Below are 27,711 nucleotides of genomic sequence, written 5' to 3'. Positions count from 1 at the left end.
TCATTCAAGGACAATGAGGGAGGATATAAAAAGACAGGATGAGAGGATGTTGAACTTGAATGCACGATGATGGGTTTTAATGAATGCAGCTGCTTTGATCACAAAGTTTTCCCTTTGTTGGGTGGGGCGGAGTTAAAGACAGAGGGTTATGAAGCTGGTAAGAACTGGGCTCAGATCTTGGCGAGACTTACCCATGCCACAGAGCAGCCTGGGAGGGAGAGGTGAGGAAGTTCCTCCTGGGACCTCTAGACTCTATTTCTTTTGACCTCCCTGCCAACCCAGATTGAGTGTGTACACGAGCAGCTCATCCCTCCTGCTCTTACACTGCTGTCTCAGTGCCTCAATCCCACAAGGCCTATGAGGAGGAGAAGGAGAAGGGGGTTGTACAAAAAGCCAGGGAGGGAAAGATGAAAAAAAAAACGATACAGATAATGTGACAGCAAGTGAGGGAGAGGGAAGAAGAGGTAAAGAGGGAGTTGCATGGAGATCCCCAGGCATAAAAAGCCACTGAACTCTTCCTGACCTCTGACATAATAAGCATATCATTTTTTGGGCTGCCCTGCTTTCCACTGTGTGTTATACTGATACCCTTTGATTTTTATCCTTGCACGCTGACACAACCGTTAGCTATCCAGTGTGATCCCCATTTTGATTCAGAGATGAAAGCCACCGAGGCACTTTGAAATGCACAGCCCCTACCCTGTGCCCAGTGGACCCTGAGTTAATAATGACAGTGGGCACTGCTCACCCTCCAAACGCCACCCCCCGCCCCCCCGCTGCGGTGACACAGGCACAACGAGCTTGACCCTGGCTGGGTGTGAATAATTGGCATGCAGGGGGTTGTGGGAGGTGTTGCATCTGTCATGATGCTTCTGCAGTTGTCTTATTTATCTTTGTCCTGGGAGAGTATCTTGCATGCCATGCTTTGATACAGTGAGATGAGGCACTGGTTGGAATTTTAATACTGTACATGGAAAACCGGCTTTTAAGAGAACATGTGTATTCCCTCCATTATCATGTCATTATCTGACTTACTGCTGTATTTGAAAACACCATAGTTTCAGCTATTGTATGTTCAAGTGTAGAGATACATTGCCTTTAGTTTCATCTCTAAGTTGACACTCAGTACTTTGGATGCTGATGCTTTAGTTTTGTCTCTTTTTGAACATCTAGATTGAATCTGTAATCTTATGTCCCTCGCTCTCCAGCTCTGCATGAGCAGACACAGGCAGGCCTTTTATGTGTGACCTCTGGTACATACATCCCCACTGCAGCCATCAGTATCATTGTCCAGTGTCTAGCACACTGTCAGCTATTGTTGGGTTCTCAACCTGCCCCACGTAGTCCTGTGCATTTTTTTTTCTTCTCTGGGAGAAAACAGCAGCCAATTGTCAGAGGGTGAGCAGGCCAGCGTGACAGAGGTGGAAAGCTAATGAAGTTATTTGACGGCAGCCCTGGCCACGGAGTGAGAGGTGAGGCGGAGTGGACAAGCACCTGGCAGCGAGACGGATGAGGCGCGAGAGAGAAGCGCGGCGAAGGGGAGAGAAACGGGGGAAGAGAATGCTGATAGAAGTAGCGTTGGTGGCAGATGTCAGAAGGGTGTTATAACATGGAGACAAACTGATAGCATCGTCAACCCTGAGCTAGAAGCGGCTTTACAGTATCATGAACAAGGAGCTGACATTGGCCTGGGTACGGACTCAGCACAGGCAGGAAGCTCAGAGAAGTGAAGCCCAGTCACCCAGAGATGCCCATCTCCTCCTCAGATGTGTGTTCACTACACAAGATGAACTGCCAGAGACTGAATGCTCAGGATGCTGTTGTGATTGTAAAATTCTGGCCGAAAAAAGACGAAAGAATAAGCTTGGCAGTGTAGGCTGAACTTTCCCTCTTGATTCTGTGCTCTTGCTTTTTGTTATTGAGCCATCAGCGTGGAGAAATAAAAATAAAAAAAACGTGCCCATTGGATTAGCCTACTAAATAATTCATTGAGCTCTGTAACATAGATTCTGAGTGGAATACGCTCTATTTATAGCGACCATCCAAAGGTCAGGAGTGTTGTGACTTTGTGTGCGAGGTGCACGGCCCGGGGTTGTTTTTGTTCTCGTGAGGCTACAGAGAAGAAGAAGAAGAAACTGAGAACCTGTGTGGAGTCCGTATGTATCAGTGGCGCAGCCCAGGGTTCGCGTATGATTCGAATGCAGCATGTGAACTGTTGTATGTGGCCACACAAAGTGAGGATTTGACCTAAGTCAGTAGATATGTGTGTGTCTGTGTGGGCAGTGTGTTTTTATGTGTGTTTGTAAGACGGTGACCAAGTGCGCTGTCCCTGTCTGATCCGACATGGCCCAACACGCTTCTAATTAGAGGACGTCCTTCCAGGTGCTGACCAGGTTATACTTAGCCTGCCCGCTGACATCTGACGGTGTGACATTTCCAGCTGGTGCCGTGTGCGACCCCTGCGCCACTGCCCCTGAACTTGAAGGTCACTGCCCGCCCGCCCGCCCCCCTCCTCCTCGCCACCGCTCATCCGCTTCCTTCTCCCCCTCTTGAACTACAGCCCCGACCTGCCATGGAGTGGCACTGTGGCATCATGGCACCGCATGGGTGGTCAAAACACAAGCACCTGTCCCCTTTTCGTGCCCTGTATCCCCTGTCCCCGAGGCCTCTATCCCTCCGGCATAGATCATCATTAATCAGAGGGGCCAGAGTCGGCACAGATTGATGATGCGAGCAGGGGGTGGCAGGCCTGTGGCGGTTAGAGATGTTAGGTGAGACGTTGGGGTGAGGAGCCGAGTAGTTCTCTGCTGGGGCAAGAGGAGACTGGACAGCAGTCTGCCCAAGAGTGATAGCCTCTCATATCCATGCCCTGTGTGTCTGTGTGAGTGTGTAAGACAGAGTGTACATGCTAGAGTGTCAAGGGTTGCGTCAGAAGATGTGTATATGTGTGTGTTGGTGCCACAGTAAACTTATATTAGTTTAAATTCGTTTTTGAGCTATTATTTTTTTTATTAATGAACTAGTTATAACTGCACAGCTCTTAGAACCTCCTCGCCTGTGGTGTCTGTTGGAACATCAGCAAATGCAAATTTTCATATTTCAGATGATCAGCATGACCACTACCTTTTAAATGACATGGTAATATATTCTGATATGAGGAAAAATAACCCAGAAGTGCAGATATTATTATTATTATTATTATATGGCAAATAGATTGTATTTATAGAGCACTTTTCCAGTCTTGTTGACCATTCAAAGTGCTTTACAGTCTCATTCTCATATTCACACACCATTCATACACACCAAGGACACTTCGGAATGCAGACTGAAGGAGTTGGGGATCGAACCACCGACCTTCTGGTTAGCGGACAACCCGCTCTACTTTCTGATGGGTGGCTTTGGAGGGGTTTTTTCAGTATCATATGTGATGTGAGCAGCAAGGTTCTGCTTCTTGATTCTCGTGTGGAACAGTCCAAATCACGTCACCACTGCAGATACAGTTGCATCTATATCTCACAAGGGATAACATTTGGGATTTTACACACACACATACACACAAAAACCCTTCTTCTCTATGTCCATTCTTCAAAAGAAGATAATAATCAAAATGGTCATAAAACCAGAATTTTTTTAATCTCTATTGTACCATTTACAATTTTCACATTTAAGCTATAGCCTGTGTAGACCATCATTTAGCACAGGGTGTAGTGGAACGTGCTGAGAGACACAAAGACACGCGCTTGCCCTGCTGTTCTTTTCTTGGCGGCTATCGGAAGTTGCTCCATGTCTAATTATTAATTATTCATCTAAGGCGGATTAGATGTGGCCCAGTTTCTCTTGAAGATGGCTGTTGAGCAGGGGGATACATGTGACAGTTCACTCCCTAACCCAGGCTACACACTGTAGAGATGGCAGATAAGGCTTCAGGTAATTGCTAGTGCGTCCAAGAGAAGTGCCGGAATAATTTCACGTCCTTCTGTCTGAAAAGGATTGGAAGATGTCAGAGGAAAGAAAGGAAGAATAAAGTGCAATGCAATGAAGGGAATGGGGAGAAACCCAGTGTGAAGGACAAAAATAAAAGAAGAGGACTCGGGAATTTGTCGCCCTAAAGAATCAGAGAGAAGGCGTCAATAAGGCTGCAACCTGCGTTTGGCAACAGTGGCCACGGTTGCAGAGAAAGGCTATGAAAACCCACAGTGGCTTACTTTGTTCCATTTTTTCATGTTGTATCATAGTAATGTTTATTTTCACTGATATTATGCAGACTTATGGCATTAAAGTTTAGATGTTAATGTTGTTTTTTCAGTTAGCACCATAATAAATTGATATATACTTACAAGTTGAAGGAGCAGTAGTATTATAACACAGAGAAACAATGAAAGTCATTGCTGACATAAACTTATTATACACCTTTCAGCTTAACCTTGTTTCAGTGATTTCCTTCTCCTGCCCTCCCTCCAATCTCTTCTCTTCAAATCATTCTTTCATTACATTTCTTTCTTTTACCTCTTTCTCACTGCAGCGGCCAACCAGAGGGAGACGCTCAAGTCTCCATTCCACCTGAAGGAAGAGCCCAAAGTAGAAGAAGCGCTGAGCCCCAGACCGTCCTCCCGGTCCAAGAGCCAGGTCCAGCCAAGCTTCCCTGCGTCTTTTTGCCAGGATGGATTGACGAGGGTTGCAACGGCCATAGAACGCCCAGGGCTGCTGAAACTAAGGGAAGGAAGCCAATGGCTAAAAACAGCTTGCTGAGCCAGGATATCAACATCAAGGTGGCCTCTGAGCTGCTGATGAACTTTCAGGTAGGCTGCCTACTTATCTGTGGATTTCATAGTATTTCTGCTATAAAGGGGAAATACAAATAAGCCTTGTAGGTCCGACATATGTCTACATAATTCTTTAATAATTTAAATCAAAGCCAAACAACAAATCATTGCTCTTGAAATTGTTTGTGTCATTTTCCTCTTAGTTCTGCAAACGTACTTGAATGTGTAAAAACTGTCAACATATACAGAAATATTTATTGTAAAGAGTGGGCCATGCATGCCCTGTTATTTGAAATGTGTTGGTTGGCTGTTATGAGTTTCAGATAGGCCAGTACTAGCTCAGGAGGTTGGCTGTAGGCCAAAGGTTATGTCACAGACTGCCATCAAACGGGTTCTGTTGTTTTCTACCATGGTACACCTAACCATGCTAGAATTGGGGGCTTCTCAAAGGTGAGCAAAGTGTACCTGTGTAGGAAAAAACAAATATGGTGGAATAGATTTTTCTCTCTGCTCCCTCTGCTCTAGAAGGTGGCTGCAAAGACTTTGTAACTCCTGTGATGATATTCAGGTCACTTGTCTTGACCCTTCATTTTCTCTCTACCCTTCTCTGCATCAAGTTATTTCAACTTTAGAGAACAAGGGTGTTTTTTTGTCATTGTTTTCTCTTAAGTTCCTTCACAAAACAAGATGGACAACTGGCAGATAAAATACTGTATCTGCTTGGTTTAGGAACGCATTCCCTCATTTTTCCTGCATGACGATTTTTGACCGTGTCTCAACCTGTGCGGACCACTCGCATCATCTTGTGCATCATGGTTTAGTCTTGTTTGCTCCTAGATTGAGCTCAACAAGAATGCTGGTAAAAGTCCCCAGGCTCTGACTCCAGCTTCATATTTAAATTCGTAGCACATTGAGCGTGCATTATGTAGATCGCAACTATTGCTTTACAATTACAAAACACTTTGTGTCATTGCTACATAAAGTTTAAAGCTACAGCGTATTTTAGCCTACAACCAAAACCACTATTGAGTGCCAGGTGTAGTTCAAGTGTGTTATGGACACACTGGTGTTTGTCCACTGTGGGCTGCTGAAGTGTATCTCTATCAAGAATGACATTTTCTGAAGTGTGCATCGCTATGCACAAACAGAGCTGGATTTTATGAAAAAAGGTTTTCCTGGTATATCAATTAATATAAATACATGCATGCTGTTCACTTTTTTTCTGAATGAACAAATATTTTTAATATTTTGGGAACTTATGAAATAAATAGACTGATTTTAGTTTAGACAGTTACTACGCTAGAATTGTGCAGACATACATTTTACAATAAGACACTATGCATCTGCCGTATTTAAACCACAACGCAAGTGAGAGTCTGCTGGTGGCGCAGGGGGGCGTTGCTCTATCCGCAGCTCTTCATCCTGTGCCAGTGTGTGTGTTTTGTGTGTGTGTGTGTGTGTGTGTGTGCCTCACAGACACCTCACACACCGTTTGCCATTGTTCTCTCTGGGTCGACTGGTGTTCAGAGTGACTCATGCTAGCTGTGAGCGCTGTGGTACTACACGTGTGCTGCTCCACTGCCTGCCCCCAGGTCACGTTTCCCTGTGTGCGTGCATGTGCTTTTGTGTGCGTGTCTGACGAAGACAAAACTGACATGATTACTACTTTAGAACAACACAAAAAAACAAGACATTGGCCTCTGTAGAAAAGAGGAATTGAGAGAATGATGTGGGCAGTGCATAATTCCTCTGCTGTACTACCTCTACCTATTTTCTTTGTTTCATCACTGTTATACTTCAGTCTTGCACTTTTTTTCCGCCATTTCCAATCCGTGCACTGACATTACCCTGCCAGTTCATTTGGTCCTCAAGCAGCATGGCCAGCATTTATCCCCTCCCATCACTTACACTAACTCTGCAAGGTTGACCTAGGTTAGGGAAAGATGCTGCAGCGTTCATCCATCCGCTGGCTCCCTCTGCCCCCTCACACAGTCCTTGGAGCGCAGTGCCGTCAATTGCCATGGCAACAACGGGGGCGGTAGATGGAGAGGGCTGTCTAGAGTGACAGCCTTGACAAGAGTCTGGACCCTCAAATGACCCTGGGGGGAAGGGAAGGAGAAAAAGATGGTGAGGAGGAAAGGAGGGAGAGCCAGGGAAAGGTCAGTGCCGTTACAGTCACGTGTGATTACGGTCATGAGGTTCAAGGGCATCTACACTGTAACCTCACTCCGTCTCTTGTTAAAGGTCGGACCCAGAATACAATAACCCAGGAAGGATGCTTAAATAGGGAAATCATACAGGAGTGCAGCCCATGCATTTTCTTTGTTAAAAACATCACTCTACTGTGTATTTCGTCATTCTTGCTTGTCGGTACAGCAAATGGACACAACCTAATTAAATTTCTGCAGCTCATCCTTCCCCGACCATGGCATTGGACAGTCGGAGCAAGTGGGGTTGTCATCATTACTGCCCATTGTGCTGTAACATGAGTTGCATCATCCCTTTAACTAGGTCACTTCTTCTTCTTTGCGTCTCCTGCTCTCTCTCCTCTCTTCCTTATCAAACATTGGTTGGTCGTGTTGAGTCGCCTTGCTAACGCTACCTCCCCCACATCTGTTTAAAACCAGGCTGCTGGTGTCTGGGGGCTAATTACGCCAGGCTAAATAGTCCCTGGCGCCAGCGGCTAACGTGTCCTAGCAGATGGGCACTGGTGTTGCAGGGCAAGGGGAACATGGCGTCACAGGAAGGGAGGGGGGGAGGGGAGGTGCAGGGCCCTAGGTGGTGCCCTGGCAGACTGGCATCGTGTGGGTAACAGCCGCGCCACCCACTCACCATCCAACCACCCTCGCTATAGGTGTGAAATCACACTTCTTACTCGCTTAACTCGTTCCTCATTTCTAAGGGAACAGGCCTTCCATCTCTGAGGACATTTTACAGGCCCCCTCCCCTCTGCAGCGCTCATTGTAGATAATAAAAGTTGCATCAAACTATTTTGACCACTAAGGAGCAGAAATGACCTAAAACCAAACTGACAGCTACACATTTTTTAGCTTATGAGGATCTTTTTCTTTATCACAGAAAACAACAACCTACTTACACAGAAGCAGAGCAACATTTCTGACTGCCATTCAAATGTAGGCTTGATACTAGCTTATGCTTTATTCCTGGTATGGATTATCATTTCTAGTGATAGTGGTTCTTTATCATTTTATTAATATATTATGTATTATATGGTGTTAATATAAGTGTTTTGTTTGTATCTGTGTGACAAAGCAAAATGTGATTATATTTTCCATTATAACTTAACTTCAAAATCCAACTAAAGGATTAATTGTTGTCCTAATTCTGCTATAATACTTCACATTGCTATAAAAACGCACTCATTAAAACACAACAGATAAAGTGGCAGGATGTACAGCGACACTATGCTGCAGCTGGATTTCTTTCGGTTTGCATCTGTTAAGCCATGCACGATTTCCTCAAGCTAACCACAATGAATCATGGTTCATGGTGGCTCTGAGGTTTACTGGCTACAGGTAGATTAACAGTTTACACTGCCTACTGCCTTCAGGATTCAGTCAACAGAAGTGCAAGGATTTCCTTAAGTTCAAAACCAGTTTAGGATGACTGCTACAGCTTATTGACGTTGGTATTCTTCTTTTAAAAAATGTTGTTATACTTTTGTCCACTTATTGTATTAACATTATTAAGTATTATTACTGAATGTAATTGTCACGTCCCTTGAATGGGGAAAGTGGTTTCAGACTTTTATAAAACCTACTCTATTCCCACAAAACCTTTTTAAAAGCAACATTTTCCATCTAATTTCAAACAGCCAGTTATCACCAAACAACAGCATCCTGCCTTTTAATAGTTTTTGCTTACATGCTGTTTCTCTACTACTCCTGCTTTTGTACCATAACAGTAAGCAAAGTTGAAGGTAAAGAACCTTGTTTGGTGGTATAAATGGTTGTTCTACAGTATCTGTTATATTAATCTTTCTTTTAAAATGATCTTTGTAGCTTTCTTTGACTTCCATGAGATAATCCTTCCAACAACTAAATAAAGAAAACCCTGAAATAATAGTTATAAATATATAGCCTTTTCCCTTTAAGTTTGTAACAGAAGGTAATGTCCAATTGTCATGTTACATTCACTTAAAATGATTCACTATTTACCCAGAATGGCTTATCGCTGCATACTGTCCAAGCTGTTCATTATTCTAATTCACAACACTGGTATTACTGTACAGTCTTACTTTATGTTAAGCTCTACACAGCTCTGAGAGTGTCCTCACCGTGCCCCCTCAGTGTGGCCGCTCGCTGACCTCTCTTACTCCCACCCTCCCTACCTCCATATTCTGTCTCACTGGCTCTTCATCACAGCCTATGGTTCTATTTACAGAAATGCAGAATTGATTCTGTTATCACCCTCTTACTATATATGTTTGTTTCCTGGGTGCCTTTTTCTTTTTATATATGAGGGATGGTTGACAGAATCACTTGCTGTCTTTTGTCCCTGACCTTATATGATAAAGTTTTTGTAGCCTTGGATCTGCCCTGGCTTGTGCCAAATGCTTTTTGTTTAGGACTGCTTTATAAGGGCCATATCTGGCTCCTTATGGGCTGTTTATCAAGCGCGTCACTCTGAAGTCGGATGTAGCTGCAGTTTGCAACCGTTAGAAGGCTGAACTACTGAGAGCGAGCTGGTCGAGGATCAATTGTAGCAGCAGCTGTCTGTGAAGTCTGCAGGCAAGGCTGCTGTGGCTCCCACATGACATGCAGTCTCCACACTGCAGCCTTTGAAGCGCCTGAACTCTTCACCCCTGTCTGAGCAGGTCGACTAGAGAGCAGGAGAATAGAGAGAGAGAGAGAGAGTGAGTGTGAGAGAGAGAGAGAGAGAGAGAGAGAAGATGGGGGCTGGGACAGAGAGATGTAGAATAACAGAGCAGTGAGAAGGGTAGACTAGGATAACAGGAGGTGGAGAGGTTGTCATTTAGGCTCTAGCCATTCCTCATCCTTCTGTCCTCCTCCAGCTCATCACTCTCATCCCGCTTTCTTCTTTCCTCTCTTACCCTCGGGTGTTCTTTTTCTGGCACTGTTTGACTTTTTTCCCCCCTCTCTTTACCCTTCCTCTTTGCCTCTCCCTCCGTCAGCCTCCCTCACTACCTGTCTGCCCAAGTTTTTGCTCCTGTGCGGTCGATGCCTCAAACCAGAGCAATATATTGACGTAGCACGCATTAAATTACTAATGGTATGTGGCTTTTTGTGTGTAGTAAAGTTGCAAATCTTTTCATTCCTACTGTATATTCTCAGCGGCACATCCACACAGATTCAAGTAGACACCTGAGGTCGTGAAGTTGATCACTAAAAACGAAACATTGCACGAAACCCAGTCAGTTTCAGAGTAGTGTTGCATCTGAAGTAATGTGTAGTGCATTTAGAGAAACTCTGCAAAAAGCTCACATCAGTAAATCTAGTAAAAGTGTGCAACATGGTGGCCATTACATACCTAATGGAGCTCAAAGGAGCTTTCGTTTAAAACTATTCACCGTATTCGGTTAAGGGTCAAATTTGGTCAAAAGATTTAACCCACTTAATCCAAACAGATCTAACATTTGTTATTATTACTGACGCTCATGCTGTGCTACAGAAATGGGATCCACAAGCATTTGTTTAAGCGGAGACGTGAAGCTTAAGCAATAAAGCAAAACCCGACTAAAGCCGTAAGTTCACAGTTTATTTACCACATTAGCGACGCCGACAGCCAGGAGAACAAAGATCTGTGCATGTGTATTTAATCGTCACACCTGCTCTTAAATTAACAGAAGCAAGTTGAAGCAATTCACTGCTGAAACCTTTGGGAAAATATGGAATAAGGCCCAGAGGAGTTTTACACTCAAAGTTTTAAAAATTGGATTTAAATAGAACAATACACCCCAGATGGTCAAAGGAGACTATTGTGGGCGTTGAAATTGTAAGTGACATTGGTAAGATATGTATTAGTTCTGCTAGTTACATTGGACAATGTTTTTCCTATTCTCAGACAAGAGAACAGGCAGCTGAACTCTGCTGAAGACTTGCAATCTGCTGCAAGATTAATACTTTACTAAATCTAGGCAACATTGTTAAAATGTAAAATAAAAAACACTTCCTATAATGGTATGGTTGTCTCTCTGGTTTTCAATATTTCCCAAATATTATTGTGGAAATGGCTCCTATCCCTAACCCTGTTTTTTTTTTTTAACATAATATAAACCTCCATTTTTCATTTTTGAGTGGTACTATAGCATTCATCTAAAAACATGCATAACTTCATAGTCTGCAGTTTAACCTCTTCACTTTCATGAGAATCTTTGCTGGAGGAATTGGAGCAAGACTGACACTAAAGAAACACTGTGATATTTATTGAGAAAGGGCACAGGCTCTTTTGTACACACACAGACACACATTCCTCCTGACCTGATTCAGTGGCCTAATGGCAGCTGGTGCACCGTTGAAGAGGCTTCTGCACCAGAGGAAATGACAATGAATGTCGCACAGACCAGTGACTGTATATATAAATAGATGACGTATTTACACCTCCCCCCAATGTACAAAAGTTGAGCAAAGCATGAACTGTGGTTGCAGACAGGACAAGAACTTGTTATGTAAACCTAATAAGTATGTAAAAGATTGCAATGTGATTTGTTTTGCTGAAACTAAATGTATTTATATGTCTCCTTACAATCATGAGCTAGATCTCATGGGCTGTCAGCAACTTAACCAAGTAGTTTTGTTGCCTTTAAAGAAGAAAACCATGAAAATAAGAAACTTATCATACGCATAACAGTTTGTTAATTGAGCATGTTCTCAGGTACTGTGTTCTCTCACTTTCCCCCGACATATCCCAGATACAGGCACTACCATTTTGCTTTAGGGACATAGTTTGGAGCCAGAATCTACAAAACAGTTATCAGGAGGTGCATTCAGGTCCTGCCAATACATCTGCCCATCCAATCGTTTGTCAGTCTCAGCTGTCGTCTCACTTGGTTTGTACAGCATCAAATAACTAATTAAAATCAAACCTCAAAATGACAGAAAATCAATTTCAGGAAAATGTATTTGCCGTAAACTTTAACTATGTCCTTTCCGCAAAGATGGAGGGGGCATCCAGCTCCAGGGGGATGTTTTAGCCTCACTTTTGTGGCGCTTTTATGTCATCCATTTATATATATATATATATATATATATAGTCATTGACGTATACACACACACACTCTCTCACATGCAGACACACACAAGCTGGATTCAGACAGATTGAGCCTGCTTTTTATGCCTTCAGAACATAAGGTCATGGCCTCGAACAAAAAGCCATATCTAGTATCAGTGTGCGAGTAAGGCCATGTTTTCATTTATTGTTTTGTGACAAGTAGACTTTTGATCTGGCCCTCTGCGATGTGATACTTTTAATATGGAGCCGTGTGTTTACGATTAAATAGTTTCTCTCTGCCTCATGTGATCTCACCCTAATGGCTCTTTGGGACGTAAGCATCTATCCCTGCACTGCAAGCTCAAAGTACATAAAGTGTCCTCTGTAGTAAGTGCATGTGTTTTTGCGTGTGGTACTGTTTTTTTGCAGCTCAGCAGTCCACTCATCCTCTGTCTTCAGGGTGGTGATCCAGTGATCGAAGCTTGCGTGTCCCTTGGTTGACCCTTACAGCGCGGTGCCCCCTACCCCTCCGCCCTCCTCCCTCTCTCCTCCTCTCCTCTGCCCCTCCATCAGCCTCTTCTAGGTTACTCTTGGCCAACTCTGGCCACCTGATTAAGGGATTAGTGGGGCTGATGGTTGTCAGTGTCCCCACATGCTGGCTCCTACCAACAGACCAGCCACCTGCACCTAGGGGAGGAGGATCGGGGGGAGTTCACTCTTTAATGCATCCACATAAATATTATAGCACACTCATGCTGAAGTAGCTACTGCATGTTCACATGTGCACACGATGTACTTGAAGTTCTGTCTCGGTGTTTCACACTAGACTTCTTAGAGCAAAGGAGTGGAGAATGCGAGGGGAGGGGCGGCAGGGTTAGCGCAGGGTTACTGTCTTGTATCTCCCTCCCTCTCTCTCCCGCTTCTGCAGCTCTTTCAACCTCCCCCTGTCCCTCCTACTGCCCCCGATGCCCTGCCAAATTCATATATCCCATAATCGTGCTGAGTCGCCATGTCAGCAGCACTGTATCAACTGCACTGCTTTGTCTTGCCCCCGCTTGTCACCACAGAGACACTACCTCCTGCCATCACTCCAGTCAAAGATCAGCTACCTTGGATATAGAGATGCTAAAGGATGTCCCAACCAAGTTCTTTTTTTTTCTTTCTACAATCTGATTTATTTATTTTTCCCACATCACAGCCTAAAGCACCCCCTTATTTAAATCTTCTAAATTTAGCCATTAGAGACCATTGGAGAACCAGTACCTGACAGCTCAGTCGCTCTCTGCATTAAGAAAATATAGCCTGCGTCACAGTTTTTCTTTTTAATACTTTCCAGTATTTTTTCACGGTGGCCCTTAGTCCTGTGTATGATTTTCATATAGAGAGGAAAGTGTTTGATTCAGGAGGTCAGCTCGGGACATTCCTTACAGATGCAATCTCCCTCTCAACTATTTTTAGCCCGCTCACCTTTTGAACTTTTATGCGAAGCAAGTCAACAGATGTTGTCAAGCCTTTTCAGACCGTTATTTATCAGTGCTGAAAAAACCCTACCTGGGATCCAACACTGGGCTACACATTCAACAACTCCACTTATCATAAACATAGATCGATGGCTGCTTAGTAACATGTAAAGTGTTGTTTGTCAGCATCATTTCTGTTTGCTTAAGTGACCTACATGAGCTGCTGGAGCCTTTCCCATGCGACTGTGTGACCTCCCGGTGCCCTCTTGCCCTAATAATCACACAGCTAGATGCTAACCGGCTCAGCTCGGCTTTAGAGGCACTCTCATGTGTTGGCTGTAATTTGGATTTCCCTTTTTTAGGTTTAATTCCATTCATACAACTTCTACACTGGATTTGATTTTAACATTTGAGTGATAGTTATTTGATTATCAAGAAAAAGATGATTTATTTACTCCCTCAATCTGCTGCACTTCTGTCTATCCTGAATGAGAAATCCAGATCAAGGCTGTAAGGATGGAATTTCGATCAAACGTCATCCTTTTACTTGCCAGGGGCCGTCTCCAGCGACACCAATTCCCCCTCTTGTTTTCTTGTACTGAAGTTAGCATGCTAAGCAACTAGCCTCGGCCAGCTTTGCCTCGTAATTCCACTTTGTAATAGTGAGTCAGACATGAGAGGATGAGGAAGTAGTGGTGCCAGGAGGGTGCATTTTAACCTCTTGTCTTAACCCTAACACAACGAAGGCTTAAGCTCTTGGCAAGTGACCATTATTACCACCGCTACCCGCTCCCGACTACGTAGAGAAAATAAAAACAAGAGTCAAGACTATTGTTTCTTCACTAGGCTGGAGATGGCTCTGATGAAGTTTGATGCTGAACTGCTGTGAATGCCAACGTTCCCTATGTAGCAACAGCAAAAACTTATATTTTCTTTAAAGCCATTTACAGCAAATGTGTAATTTAGACTTTGACCTGTTTTAATAAAACTTGTCTTGTTCAGGATCTGCACATCTGGTCGGCAATTTGTAAAAAAACCCATCAAATTAAGTCTGCACTTGTTTTGCAGGTACAGTGCAGTCGTTTGTGTTCAAACCATCTTGCCGTCATGCTACATGAGTTTCTGAGATTAGATGAATCATAAGTTTACATTCAAAAGAATTAGCATGATTCTAGTGCCTGTATTTCATTTCAATATTCAATAATGTGCAATATAAAACTGGTAAAACAAACAGTTTGGTGTAAATTAGTTGATTAAAGCATCAGTATAAATTGTAGTGCACACAAGCTCAAGTTGAAATAGTGAACACGGGGCTGTGCATTTGAAATGTTCACACTAACCTCTCATCTGTGTATTGGTTGAATTTCTGATCAGACTCTAACCTGCGATTATTCTCTTCTTCAATCACATTCTGCAGAAAACAACAAAGATTCCCAGTACCAGAAGTTGAAAGTAAAGGTGGAGCCCATGGAGGTGGACCCGCCCCCGGCAGAACATACCCCACCTGTCTCTCACCTGCTGGCCTTCAGCACTTTAGGGGCTTGTGAGAAGAGTGAGCCAATGAGTAGCCTCCCTGAGACGTTGGCCCGTCCCCAGAAAGATCTCTTCTCCCAGGACATATCGGTCAAAATGGCCTCAGAACTACTGTTCAAATTGTCAGGTATGTCCCTACAAGACGCATATCACTGTCGGGCACATACTGTTCTCTGAGCACACACACACACACACACACACACACACACACACACACACACACACACACACACACCACACACACACACACACACACACACACACATCCATGCACAGCAACATGTCATCTTTTCCCCTACAGCACCGCAGTGTAAACCTTGGACAGGTTTTGATGCTCGACTATAAAACCTACATGTTTCCATTTCCGTCCTCTGGTGGCTCTGTAGTAAAGCCAAGGATATATAACATGTAATGACATCCTGCTTTTTACCTGTATGGCCCTGAAAGTGATACTGAGGCAGCAGACAGCTGTTTGTATTGCTAGATTAAGACAGAGCTTTGAGGAGTATCCATCGGGTCCCCCAGAGAAAATGCCCAGATATGTGTTTGTGTGTGTGAACAAGTGTGTGCGGGGTCGTGGGTTGTGACCCCAGCTCTGTCCAGCCTCTGATTGCTTTGCTTAAATGCAATATAGAGAAACAAGCTCATGTTAAATCTCTTTTTCCTCCTCTTGCTCCTGTACATATTCACAGATTCACACATTGACAGTCTTTCTTTCCCACACACTTACACACTCGCACAAGGCCCCTTGGGGAGTGGTGTCTGCACAAATGCCCCCCACTCCCCTCCACCTTCTCCTCCTTTCTCTCATTCTCTCTCCCTCTCTCTCTCTCCCTTGACTCGTTTTCAGACATGCCGGCTCAAGCACACTTGGCTGCACACGCTCTCCCCCTGCACTTCCCCTCCTTCCTCCCTTTACATTTCTCCCGTGCGGCATCTCCATGGCAACGTGGAAAGAGACCTCTGTCCTTGGCGAGCAGTGTGACGGAGTGGGGGTGTTCAGGGTAGGGGGGTGGTTTGCTGGGTTGTAGCGAGGGGGCAGAGGATAAGAAAGGTAGAGAGGGCACTGGGGTTACACAATATGCCCACCCAGGGAGGCCAGGGCATCGCCAGCCTGGCAACAGCGACAACTGCCCCCTTAGAACTGGTTCTGAATGTGAGGGGGGGGGGCTGGAACAGAGTGGGCTGCTGTCACACAATGAGCAATCAATATGAATTACCCAGAGCAGTAGGACCTCAGAGACACATCAGTGGCAAGGTCGCTCTGAACACTGAGATGGTTGCAGCTTTGAAATTCACTTCATTACATCGCCTTGAAACTCACACATAGCTTCATTCTCTGGCATTTTGTTTAGTACTCTTTATATCTGAATACTGAAATCCAATGGGCTGCACTAACATTAGCTGGCCAACTATTAGTAATAGTGGCTGATTTTACAGTTCTCACTTTACTAGCCACTTCGAAACCTCTTAAAATCTGTTTTATTAAAGACTCAACCACTGTGAGAAACCAGAGATGTCCGATATGTAACAGTCTGCTGTTTTTGATGAGCCTCAGCGAAACTGGAGCTCAGGTAACTTGCTTGGCGTTAGCACCTGCCATCACTGGCACACAGAGGTGGACTTCTCCCTTTCCCATTTACATACGTGTCATTACAGGCGCATGCAACACAAGCTCCATTTCCACACTTGCCTTGTGCGTTAATGGATAATGCAGCCTCGGCTTTATGTGTGGCTATGACCCTAAAACAGGTGTGATCTGAGGTGCCAGGAAGACAGGTGTGAACACTGCCCGTATCGTAAACCTCAAAAATATCAACAATTTCTGGAAAACACAAGCAATCAACACTTTTGGCTTCAGTCCTTCTCTCTCACAGAAACACTGTTCCTGAAGTACCTCAAACGCAATGTTTGCATTTTTATTCTACGTCACCAAATAGTATACACATGTCCGCATACTGGCTTGTTTGGTTTGAAATGGTACGACAGAACCGACACCATTGTTACTGTGGCTACAGCAGTGTTTACAGCTGATAAGGACGCCTCTGGGTGAAGGGGGTTGGGGTTTCCGACACTCGCTCTAAGCGGTTGACCAATCACAAAAGAGTGGGCCAAATGACCAATCAGAGCAAACCCAGCTTCTTGGAAGCTGTCCAAGATTTAAAATGGAGCGTTTCAGACAGTAGGTTAAAAAAAAAAAAGGAGGCGTTGGAGCATTATACAGTATGAGACAAATAATGTGTATTTTGAACACTGCAGCATGTAAACCTATTCTAGTAGGACCCCAAATTATAATTATGAACCAGTAAATGGCCAAAATATGGGCACTTTAATGTTTATTTGCTTGATTTACTGCAGCATTTTATGGTGGAGGCTCCCCGGCTAACCTGAAATAAAGAGCGTCTCCACTAATGTTGGGAGAAATTATAAAATTTTTATGAAATGTTGTTAAGCGTCAGGTTGGATGTGATTCACCTCAGCAAGTGACTGATCGATCACAGTATAATGTTCGCTTTAATGTGATTAATCTGAGCAGCATGTTGCAATGTCTAGAAAACCCGGCACATTTTTAACAAGTAGGAGAAAATAGCAATAAACAGTCCAGACAATTACAATCAGGCTGATGTGTAAGAAAAATACGCCAGGAAGTCAGTTTAATAATCACCATGCGTGGACACATGGTTTTTATTCATTCCTCTTAAAGGTTGGGTTGTTTCCCGAAACACTTTTGTCTTTTTTGATGAAATCCTCTTCACGTTCTGAAAGCCATTAATAAATAAAGTCATCTAAAAATAGGCGAAAAAAGCAGATGTGTGTGGCCCTTGCAGGACTGTAATAAAAATAAAATGTGTTTTGGAAATGAGGGCTGTTGAAAGGGAGTGGGATGTATCGGTTGCATATTTTCAAAGTGTAGCCTGCTTGTACTATCTTTTCCAGGATTACCAACCCTAGCTTTAAAGTAGTGACATGAAATATTTGCGTAGTGCAAAAACTTTGCATATGATTGTGCATTGATTGCTGGTCTGCTGGGTACACCTACCTATACAATCCAACCAAGTAAAATACCTTTTCAAGCTTATAAACTTCATCATATATGCTGATAAAGTTCTGCAGCATTTTTAGACACCACAGTCAGTGGTCATGCTGTGTTAGATTAGGTGTTTCTAATAGTTTTGTTTCCTCGCTGACATTCAAGAGCGTCACCAGCCACAGACACACGTGTGCCATCTGCGGAGTCTAATGCAGGGTCTTAAAAATGTTTTCGTATTTTGAAAGTGTTGTTGGGCGAACTTTTCAGCCCACAGGTCGGCAGACCCACTGGAGAGACTCCCACCACTCCAGATGGCCAGCGCACCCCTGCTGGCATAGCAAACCTGTGCTTTACTGGTCGAGCTAACTTAAAGAGATGCAGAAATCAGCCACATACATTGTCTTGGTATTCGTCTCAGATATTGACCTACATGTAGGAAGGTTTCTGGGAACTTACCGACTGACTATAAACTTCAATTGGCAGCTGCTCACGTCAAGATAACTGTTCTGTAACAGCACATTTAGGACGTATTATATATTCAGCACGAACATTTATTCTTGAGTTTGGAAATATTCGTTTGACCAAAAAAAATTTTCTCTTAGCTTTTTCAGCTATCAACATCTTGGTCTTTAGCAGTGTACAGAAGCTTCGCAGTTGTCATGGAGATGGTTGAGTTGTTATCATGTGACTTGATAAATCATGAAAACTACATAATGACTTCATATGTTGGGTTTGCAAAACAATACAATGATTTAATTGGTTATGATAAAGTGTAAATATCATTATTGTATAGCTGATGAGGCATTTTTTTCTTTTTTCAGAAAAAGTCAGCAAAGCCAACAACCACAGAGACAGTAACATGGTGGGAATAAACAGGTGAGTCAGTTGAACTGCATGTATAATTTCTCTCTATCTTAATTTTGTATTGTCACTTTTAGAATCAGTAACTTTTTTGTTTTTTCTAATAAACTACTGTATGTGCTTAATATGATCATGTCTCTGTGTTTCAGTCCATTCTTGGATGAGTGCTTCAGACAATCACCCTTTAACCTGCGCTCCAAGAGCTCTTCTCCCGCAGAGGCCAGCTCCTCGACCAGGGCAGTATTCCATGGTAAGACACATGTAAAACACTGATGTAAAAGAACACACACACGCAGGGCTGGGAACCAGGGTGGTAGCAGGGGTACACAAACAAGAGAGTACAAGGCAAGAGATGGAGGCGCCTTACTTTGCTCGTATCGTATCTTCTAGAGCTGCACTGAATCGTTGATAAATGGATTAGCTGGTCTACAGAAAATTTATTAACAATTGTTTTGACAAATGATTAAAAGCTTTGGTCATTTTCTTCAAGCTAACCAAATATGTAATTAAACATTTAATTTGAAATGTGAACATTTGCTTTTATTCTTTGATATACTTCGTATTACCAGGTTTATCTTTATCTTTATAGTGCCTTTAAAAAAAAAACTATATTATTTGTTCTTTATAATATGCGATAAGGAAAAGAAAGTATATACGGACACGTCTTAAAATATTTGATGATTGGTGATTATTGAGAAAAAGAATCATCAGACTAATCAATATGAAATTAGATGGCAGTTTCAGTGGATTTGGCTTATGTTGTATTAATGTTCCAAAGTCTTCTGCAGCAACAAGGGAGTAATTAACTACCAACCATCCGCCCTGCTGCTTCAGTCATAGTACAGTGTCTTCAAAGACAAACATCCATGTTTTGTCTCACTGTGGCTCTGAGAAACAACCGATTATAATGCAGTGATGCTCATTATACACGTACACACGTGGGCATGCTTTAACAGACCCTTCCTCCCCTGCACACTCACAACACGCTAACTCTCCCCACTCACACAGAAGCCTTTGTAGCTGGGCGAACTACAAATAAAGACATCGTTGTAAACGGCCACAACTAACCACCCCCAACTTTACAACGGTCTCACCCTCATCTCCGGTAAACCTTCCCCCCACCCGTTTCATAGTAAGAGCTCCACCCGGCCTATCTGCACTCTCACGCATTTTCCCCAACCTGAAGGCCTCTGCCCAGGGCAATCCCCTGTCTCTCCCTCCTCCCCCTTCGCTGCCATTCCAGAACTTCCTCCATGTTCCTTTGGCAGGGAGAGATCCGGAGGTTAATTAGCTTGTGCCAGCTTTGCCTGTCCCTCTGCCAGTTAATGAAAATCTGATTGGCTTCTGGGTGTCAAGAGTGTCCTGAAAGTTAATTCGCCCAGCCCACCTCCTTTTTCCCGTGTGTGTTTAAGCTTCAGATCAAGCCTCTGCTTCTTTTTCTTTTACTGTTGTACAGTTTTATTCTTGTCTCTCCCTCACATGCGTCTATCCACACCTCCTCTTTTCCTAAGTGTGTCTCTGTTGTCTTGTTTTACCTTTTCCATGTCCCAAATGCTGGTAAACAGCATTTCTAGTTGCAACAGACTTAATTGAACAGATTTTCTTTGCATTAGTCCCACATTAGTTAATAAGATATAGCCAGAGACATTTACTGTCACACATTTTGGACCCATTATCCAAAGGTTTAGCCAAATTATTTATTATTTCACATGTAAAACAATTTGTGTAAAATGCCTTGAAAATGTCAAGACTAAATTGCTATGTTGATGTATGTATAATTATAGAAGAATCTTCCCTCTTTTAAATCTTGGCTGAGTTTGTGCTGTCCTGCCGGTAGCTTAACTGGTGATGATCTTCTGCAGTGTCTGAAGTAATCTGGTCTTATTGTGGAAAACGGAGCATTTGCCCAACAACTAGTATGTTGGGCTAATATTGAAAAGTGTGAGCACTTCCATTTAAGTGAGAGAGACAGAAAAAGCGAGTAAGAGCCTGTGACGAGAGGAGTTTTACCATCTTCTCCCTCCAGCCCGGGGTTTATATCTATTCTTCATTTCTTGTTTGTGTCCCTCTCTCTCCAGCTCTAATAAACACTAATTAAACCATTACCCACTTCGAGGCCCACACCAAACCCTAATTGGCTTAATCATCAGTGTGTTTGCCAGGTCGTGGCCTCGAGTCCCAGCCATTTGGCTTCTTGTCACCTTCGCGACAAGCCGTCCCCCAGTCTCTCATATGTGAATCAGGGCAAGTTAATGCTTTTATGGCTTATTCTGAGAATCCAAGCCGTGTAAGGTCTCGGGTTCTCAGAATAAGCTGCGCACAGACAATGATTATGGAATAAACCCAGTGTGAATGGCTGGTCATAGTCGGATAGTAGGCCACTGTCACGGCAGATGCCTGCTAATGCAGCAGGTCAGGAAGTTCACGACCCGCAGGTTGACCGAGGTCGGAGGAACTCAAGTTTGTTGACACGTCTCATGTTATGACACCTTTGCCACTTGGACGGAGCCACAAACATACACATTGCCTCTGCTGATTACTTATTTAGTTTACAGACACGTGCTGATGTACTCTGGCCTATTTGCATGCCTTTACCATCACGCAAACACACATACATACACATGCCCTCACTAACCCCTGTTACAGTGGTGCGTCACAGCTCTGCTGCAGACAGGACTCACATGACAACTGATTAGGTTGCAGCAGAATGGTTAAAACTCGAGCTGCAACTCACGCTTATTTCCGGTATTAATTTATTTGCTGATTGATTTTTTTCTTTATTAATCAATTTGTTTCTTTGTGCATAAAACATCAGAAAACAGTACAAAGATACTCAGTTTACAATGATGCTTAACAGAGGCAGGAAATTCTTACATCAGAGAAGCTCCAGCCAGTAAATATTAAACATTTTTGCTTGATAATCTATTTAAATGATGTAATAATAAAACAAACTTTCTCTCGACTGATTAAGCAACAGATTATTTCAGGGGAGTTAAAACTGATCTACCACAGTTGCCTCCACTCATTTAAAGTTTATCTGGTCCATTTCTTGTGTCTTGGAAACCAAAGTTCCTACAAAAACACTATGAAAATACCATATAATTATTAGTCTATCAAATGGAGTTTAAACGAGCTGAATCTCCTGAAAGTTAAGTTCCTAAAAAATATAGTTTTGTCTGAGTCAATGTCTGAGTTCGGGATTTGTTTTGAGCTCTCAACTGTACTTTGTGGCTCCCGTTCGTATACTCTCTCCGTTTTCTCTGACACGAGTCTCGCGTAGGTGGGAAAAGAGGTTAGTGGTGTATTATGCCAGAATAATTTGAAAGAATAAACATTTTTCCATCTTCATATGATACAGTTTTTCATATAGCACAGCCCTAACTCACCGAAATGATAAAATAAGATACCTAATGTATAGGTAGTGCACATTCATCTACTAAAAAAATACTTAATATTGTTCATTATATAGTAGGAAAATTATTTAAAGTCATAGGTTTTTGTATTTTGTGCTTTAATCAAAATTAATGTGCTGAATTTTCCTTTGACTGTCCCAAAAATATTAAGATTTAATACAGCAGCAGAGTTCTTTCATCCGTTTTGAAGATTGAAAATAAAACCGTGTAGCTGACAGAGATTTTTCTCCCTTTTTTTAATGCCTTGCATCTACAAACGTTTTGGCCAGGGTCTGTGTAGTGTGTTCTCTGAACAATTTAGACAATAAGTGAAAATCCTGCCTCCATCTGAACAAGTTGTACAGCACAATGATAAATGTACTGCATTTTTTTTTTCTCGTGAATTACTCTACCTTGTATTCACATCCTGGGGGTTTAATTCAAGGCAGAAACTTCGATTCTTCAGAGTCTATCAAAGCATTTGAAAATACTCTCACTCGCAGTCTTTCTTTGACTATAGGATGGTGAAGCAAAAGGAAGTGATATATACAATAAGAAGAGCTACAGCGGTGCACATATGCTGCAGGCTTTAGAGCAGGGGTGGAGAACTTCTGGCCTCCGAGCCACAAACGGCCCACAGGACAATTCATAAATACAAAAACAGCAACTCAGATGTACAAAAACTCTCATGGCTGAAATTTTTTTTCTCTCCCTGCAATGAAAGAAAATAGCGAAATAGTAAGACGAACATGTCCTTCGGCTGGATTATGCATATCATGTCGCTTTATGGCGACGGTGAAGAAAAGTCGATGGAGAATCTCGCGTTTTGTAAGAGAAAGAAGCAAATTATTATCTTTTAGTTGAAGTAAAAGGCAAGTCAATTTGTAAAGTTTGAGAGAGCCACTCACGTTGATGAAACAAATCTGGAGCTTCATTGCAGCTGAACTCCGGTGCCAAACAAGCAGCTTTTAGAAGACGACATTCTGACAGAGACAGTTTACATTCACACCAGTATTCAAATATTAATGTCATTATGTCCTTATGTCCTTATGTAGATGTGAATACATCTTAATTGCATCGTATAGTTTCATTTTGCAACAACTGCTTGACGACATGTGCCCTGGGCTATGGCGTCATTTTATAAGAGACATAGTACAGTTCTATTCATTTTCTCATCTGAAACCAGAGACCTAATCTGTACATTTCCCACACTGTTGAATTACTCTTTTTTTTTTAAATTCCTTAAGGAAACACGAGTGAAGAAAACAAGAATTAAAGATTGTATCACTTGAGCTGTTTAACTGATGATTAATCTCATTAAAGATGGATGAAATGAGGGTGTTCCTGTGGCCCAGTGGTTAATACACAGACCATAAACTCTAATCACAGTTGGTTCAGACCTTTGTTACCTTTATTCTCTTCCTCTGTTCTATGTCTCTGTCTACTTTTTAAAATGCCCCCAAAATACCTTTTTTTTAAAAAATGTAATGAACTACTGTGAATTAACACATGTCAGTCAGTCAGTACGTGAGAACATACCACAGCAGTGTGTTACGGTTTCAACATCAATACATATTGAACTTGGGTTACTTTATTTTATAGCAGCTTGACTTCACAGCCTTCCTTCCACCTGCAGATGCTTTTATGGATGTCTGTGTCAGCAGTGACTGATGAGTATTGTGTGTGTGTGTGTGTGTGTGTGTGTGTGTGTGTGTGTGTGTGTGTGTGTGTGTGGTGTGTGTGTGTGTGTGTGTGTGTGTGTGTGTGTGTGTGTGTGTGTGTGTGTGTGTGTGTGTGTGTGTGTGTGTGTGTTTCCAGATTCAGAAAAGGATGATGGGGAGCCAGGGAACGGGATCGCTCAGTGGAGACTAAATGAACAGCTCTTTCCCTGTCCGGTCTGTGGCAAGGTGTTTGGACGACAGCAGACTCTTTCTAGACATCTGTCTCTACACACAGGTACAGACACACATCATCATTAGCTCATATGCACACCGCTGCCGTGCGCTGGCCATACATTTGCATGTTTTTGTGAGGGCATAGATGTTGTGTGTGAGCATGTGCTCGCTGGTGCTGGCCACGATAAGTAAATAAGGTGGACTAGACTAGATTACCCTTACTTTAAAGAGATTACTGCCATGATTAGCCTCACTGGGAAAACTGCCCTTCTAATTACCCTGATAGAAGGATGTATCTCACACACACACACACACACACAAACATAACTTCTAACGCAGCTACAATTTGGTCCCTCTCAGACATGGGAGACTTCCTCAGGATGAAGCTTTACACTCTCCAGAGTCCTGATTATTACACCGGGTTTTCAAACTTATGTTGTCTTTGGTCCCAATTGATCCATTCTACCCCATTACCGTCTTCTGTAATCCCTCTCTCGTTCCTTATTAGGAAGAGAAATTAATGAATACCATTTTATCTGAAGCAAATTAATGATGGATTAGAAATTAATGCAGCCTAGTTGGTAGAAGCAGACCAAATCACTAAGTGCACAAATGGAGACTCGTGTTCAAAATGCCCCCACACAATTGGACATGCTCTCACATTTTGCGTGCACACACCACACGATACACACACACCATCTGAGCGTGTTGGCTGTGAACAGCTTGGCCACACCACAGAGAGCAGAAGCAGGGGCATATGTCAGTGTGATGGTCTTTTTGGTTTCCCCGGCGACATAAAGGTTGCCTGGCTCCATGTCCTTGGGGCAAATGGTGTGTGTGTGTGTGTGTGTGTGTGTGTGTGTGTGTGTGTGTGTGTGTGTGTGTGTGTGTGTGTGTGTGTGTGTGTGTGTGTGTGTGTGTGTGTGTGTGTGTGTGTGTGTGTGTGTGTGTGTGTGTGTGTGTGTTTGATGGGGAATTAAGAAGATGTGTTATTATGTTGATTTGTTTTGGGATAAAAATGGAAGATTGTGTTTGTGCATTTAAATTTCTTTTTAGTTTAGTGCTATTTACATTTTAAGCTCTTCAAAATGTGCCTGTTGGTGCGTGGCATCTTTACACAGCCGCCACTTCTCAGTCAACCTTTAAGTCAATATGATGAGCACTGTTTGAGAAAATTGAAGGAAAAACAGAGAGAGATTTCTACATCTATAGTTGGACTAGTCACCATTAAACCATTCAAAATGTACCTTTTGGTGTGTGGTGCTAAACAAATAGCACAAAGCAGCATTTTGTGATGCTACCCCATCGTCAATGTGATTATGTGAAGTCCTTGTATGAGGGGTTAGGGTTGGTCTCTGCATCTCCATGGATCATTAGAAATAGAGCCACCATGTTTGAAGTCGATTGGATAAGCGCTTGTTGAGAAAATCGAAGGATAGACAGAAAGACAGCAAGTCACACAGAGATTTCTAAATTTATTTGTAGGATATTGCTCCGAAATCAGGTGAAATTATGTTCAAACACGTCTCGAATTATTACCATCTTGTGACTCTGAAAAGTTGATTTTGTCTTCCTCTTCCCAGGATCAGAGTTACAGCTGGGGTCAGGGGAAGGTGAGGCAGGGTTAGGCATTAAGTAATTAGGTTTAAGCTTGCTTTAAAGGCTTGGTGGCTGAGGGCAACTTAATGAAATATCATCTGAGGTAATGTTTACACTCACCCAGGGTCCTGTGTCTGTGTGTGTTGTGTTGCAGAAGAGAGGAAGTACAAGTGTCACCTGTGTCCTTACGCCGCCAAGTGCAGGGCTAACCTCAATCAGCACCTGACCATCCACTCTGTCAAGCTGGTCAACACGGACACTGAGCAGATCGTCAGCGCCGTTACAGCCGACTCTGCTGAGCGCAAGAACTGCCCCTACTACTACAGGTAGTAAGAACAGAACAAAACACCACTCTGACCTCTACACTGTCTCAAACCACGACTGGAGACGAGAATGGAGCCTGATCACAGCATTTTGGATCAATCTGTATCTGCTGTTTGATGTCCAATTAAATCCTGATATATTTTTTCATTTAATTTTTCCACAACTGCTCTGTTTTATTTGTCTATTTTCTATTGTTGTGAGCCAGTTATTTGGACATAAAAGACATTCTGGGAAATGTGCTTATTCGCCCAAAGCTGAATCAATATCCTACTCGTTATCTGTTTGTTCAATTTGAATCTACAGTCAGGAGACAGTTGGCTTATTTAGCATAGCTATTAAAAGTTAGAGAAACATTTAACCGTGCTCATTTGTAAGGTTAAAAAAGTGGGGAAAAAAACCTTCCTCTAAATGCAGCTATAAATCTCATTGATTAAACATTATCTCTTGTGAAAATTGATTGCATTGAAACTAAGTCTGGGTGATATGAAACTCCTAATTGGTTTTAATGATCTACCTCTGATTTGTAAAAATGTTTTCTAAAATGCGTCACTCAGGAGCAAAAATCAATCTTTAAACTCAAAATAAATAAAAAATTTGACACTTACTATGGTAATTAATTTTTGGATTTTGATAAAGTCTTTGGCCATGTCACCCAGCTCTACTGGAAACTTCAGTGATGTCTCCGTAGTGTCTTGATTAATTTTGAATTTTGACCACACCCAGGCAAACTGTCCCACTTTGACAGCTTCTTGGCTGTAGCTTCATATACCATACACTATATATACTATTGTATAGAGAGAGTAGTACCAGGCCTCTAATCTACAGCTTGACAAGAATGCAAATGTATTTCCCCAATATGTCTCCTCAGGAGAACTGTATTATTTCAGTTAACTTTATCAGTTTAAAAGATGCGAATCAGCTCTGAACCATTTTATAATTAATGCAAACATAATGTCGCACTAAAGCTGACTGGCCCCCGTCTCATTCTCACCATCCTCCTTCCTTTTTCCTCTCTGTTTGCTGTCCAGCTGCCATGTGTGTGGTTTCCAGACGGAGCTGAACGCCCAGTTTGTCAGCCACATGTCGCTCCATGTGGACAAGGAGCAGTGGATGTTCTCACTCTGCTGCAGCGTCTGCGACTACGTCTGCATGGAAGAGAATGACATGAAGAGCCACATTAGTACTGGACATGCAGGTACACATTCTTCAATAATGATTGGCAGCCCCCTGGTTCTGAGTGACTGCATCAATAGTCAATCAATCCTGTCATTGAAAGGAAGATCCAGTTATTCTACATCCTATTTTTTCAGTGAATCAATGAGCTGCTTTGTCTGCAAAACATCTGAAAAATACCAGTTGCTATTTCTTCCAGCCCAAGGTGACATCTTCCTTATTAAATATCACAAAGAAAAGTATCATCCTCTTCACTACTGAGGAGCTGACACTAGACCATGGTAGGATTTATAATAACCTTAAATAATAAAATCAGTAAATCCACTTCTCATTTTATCTGTAGTGTAATGTTGCAGGGTTCTGAAACACATCCTTGATTCAAACCCCAGAAAAATGATTTCCTGTGAGTTAAATTACTCTCACATGATTGAGTAGGTGGTAGCTCACACATTGTGGCTCTTGTTCGCCGCTCAGAATAGAAATACAGTG

General features: G+C 42.7%; 1 protein-coding gene across 1 annotated transcript in view; it reads left to right on the top strand.

The window, feature by feature from the left end:
- The window catches only part of znf827 (zinc finger protein 827), a 65,881-nt gene that overhangs the window by 28,768 nt on the left and 9,402 nt on the right, over positions 1-27,711 (top strand). Inside the window, 9 exon segments of the mRNA XM_034602643.1 lie at positions 4,523-4,720; positions 4,723-4,799; position 5,404; positions 14,832-15,074; positions 18,800-18,854; positions 18,989-19,089; positions 24,050-24,187; positions 25,880-26,051; positions 27,078-27,244. Coding sequence (XP_034458534.1) covers positions 4,523-4,720; positions 4,723-4,799; position 5,404; positions 14,832-15,074; positions 18,800-18,854; positions 18,989-19,089; positions 24,050-24,187; positions 25,880-26,051; positions 27,078-27,244 — 1,152 coding nt within the window.

Source organism: Hippoglossus hippoglossus, chromosome 1, assembly GCF_009819705.1.
Source record: "Hippoglossus hippoglossus isolate fHipHip1 chromosome 1, fHipHip1.pri, whole genome shotgun sequence".
NCBI classification, from domain to species: domain Eukaryota; kingdom Metazoa; phylum Chordata; class Actinopteri; order Pleuronectiformes; family Pleuronectidae; genus Hippoglossus; species Hippoglossus hippoglossus.
This window is presented reverse-complemented; position numbering and strand designations above follow the sequence as displayed.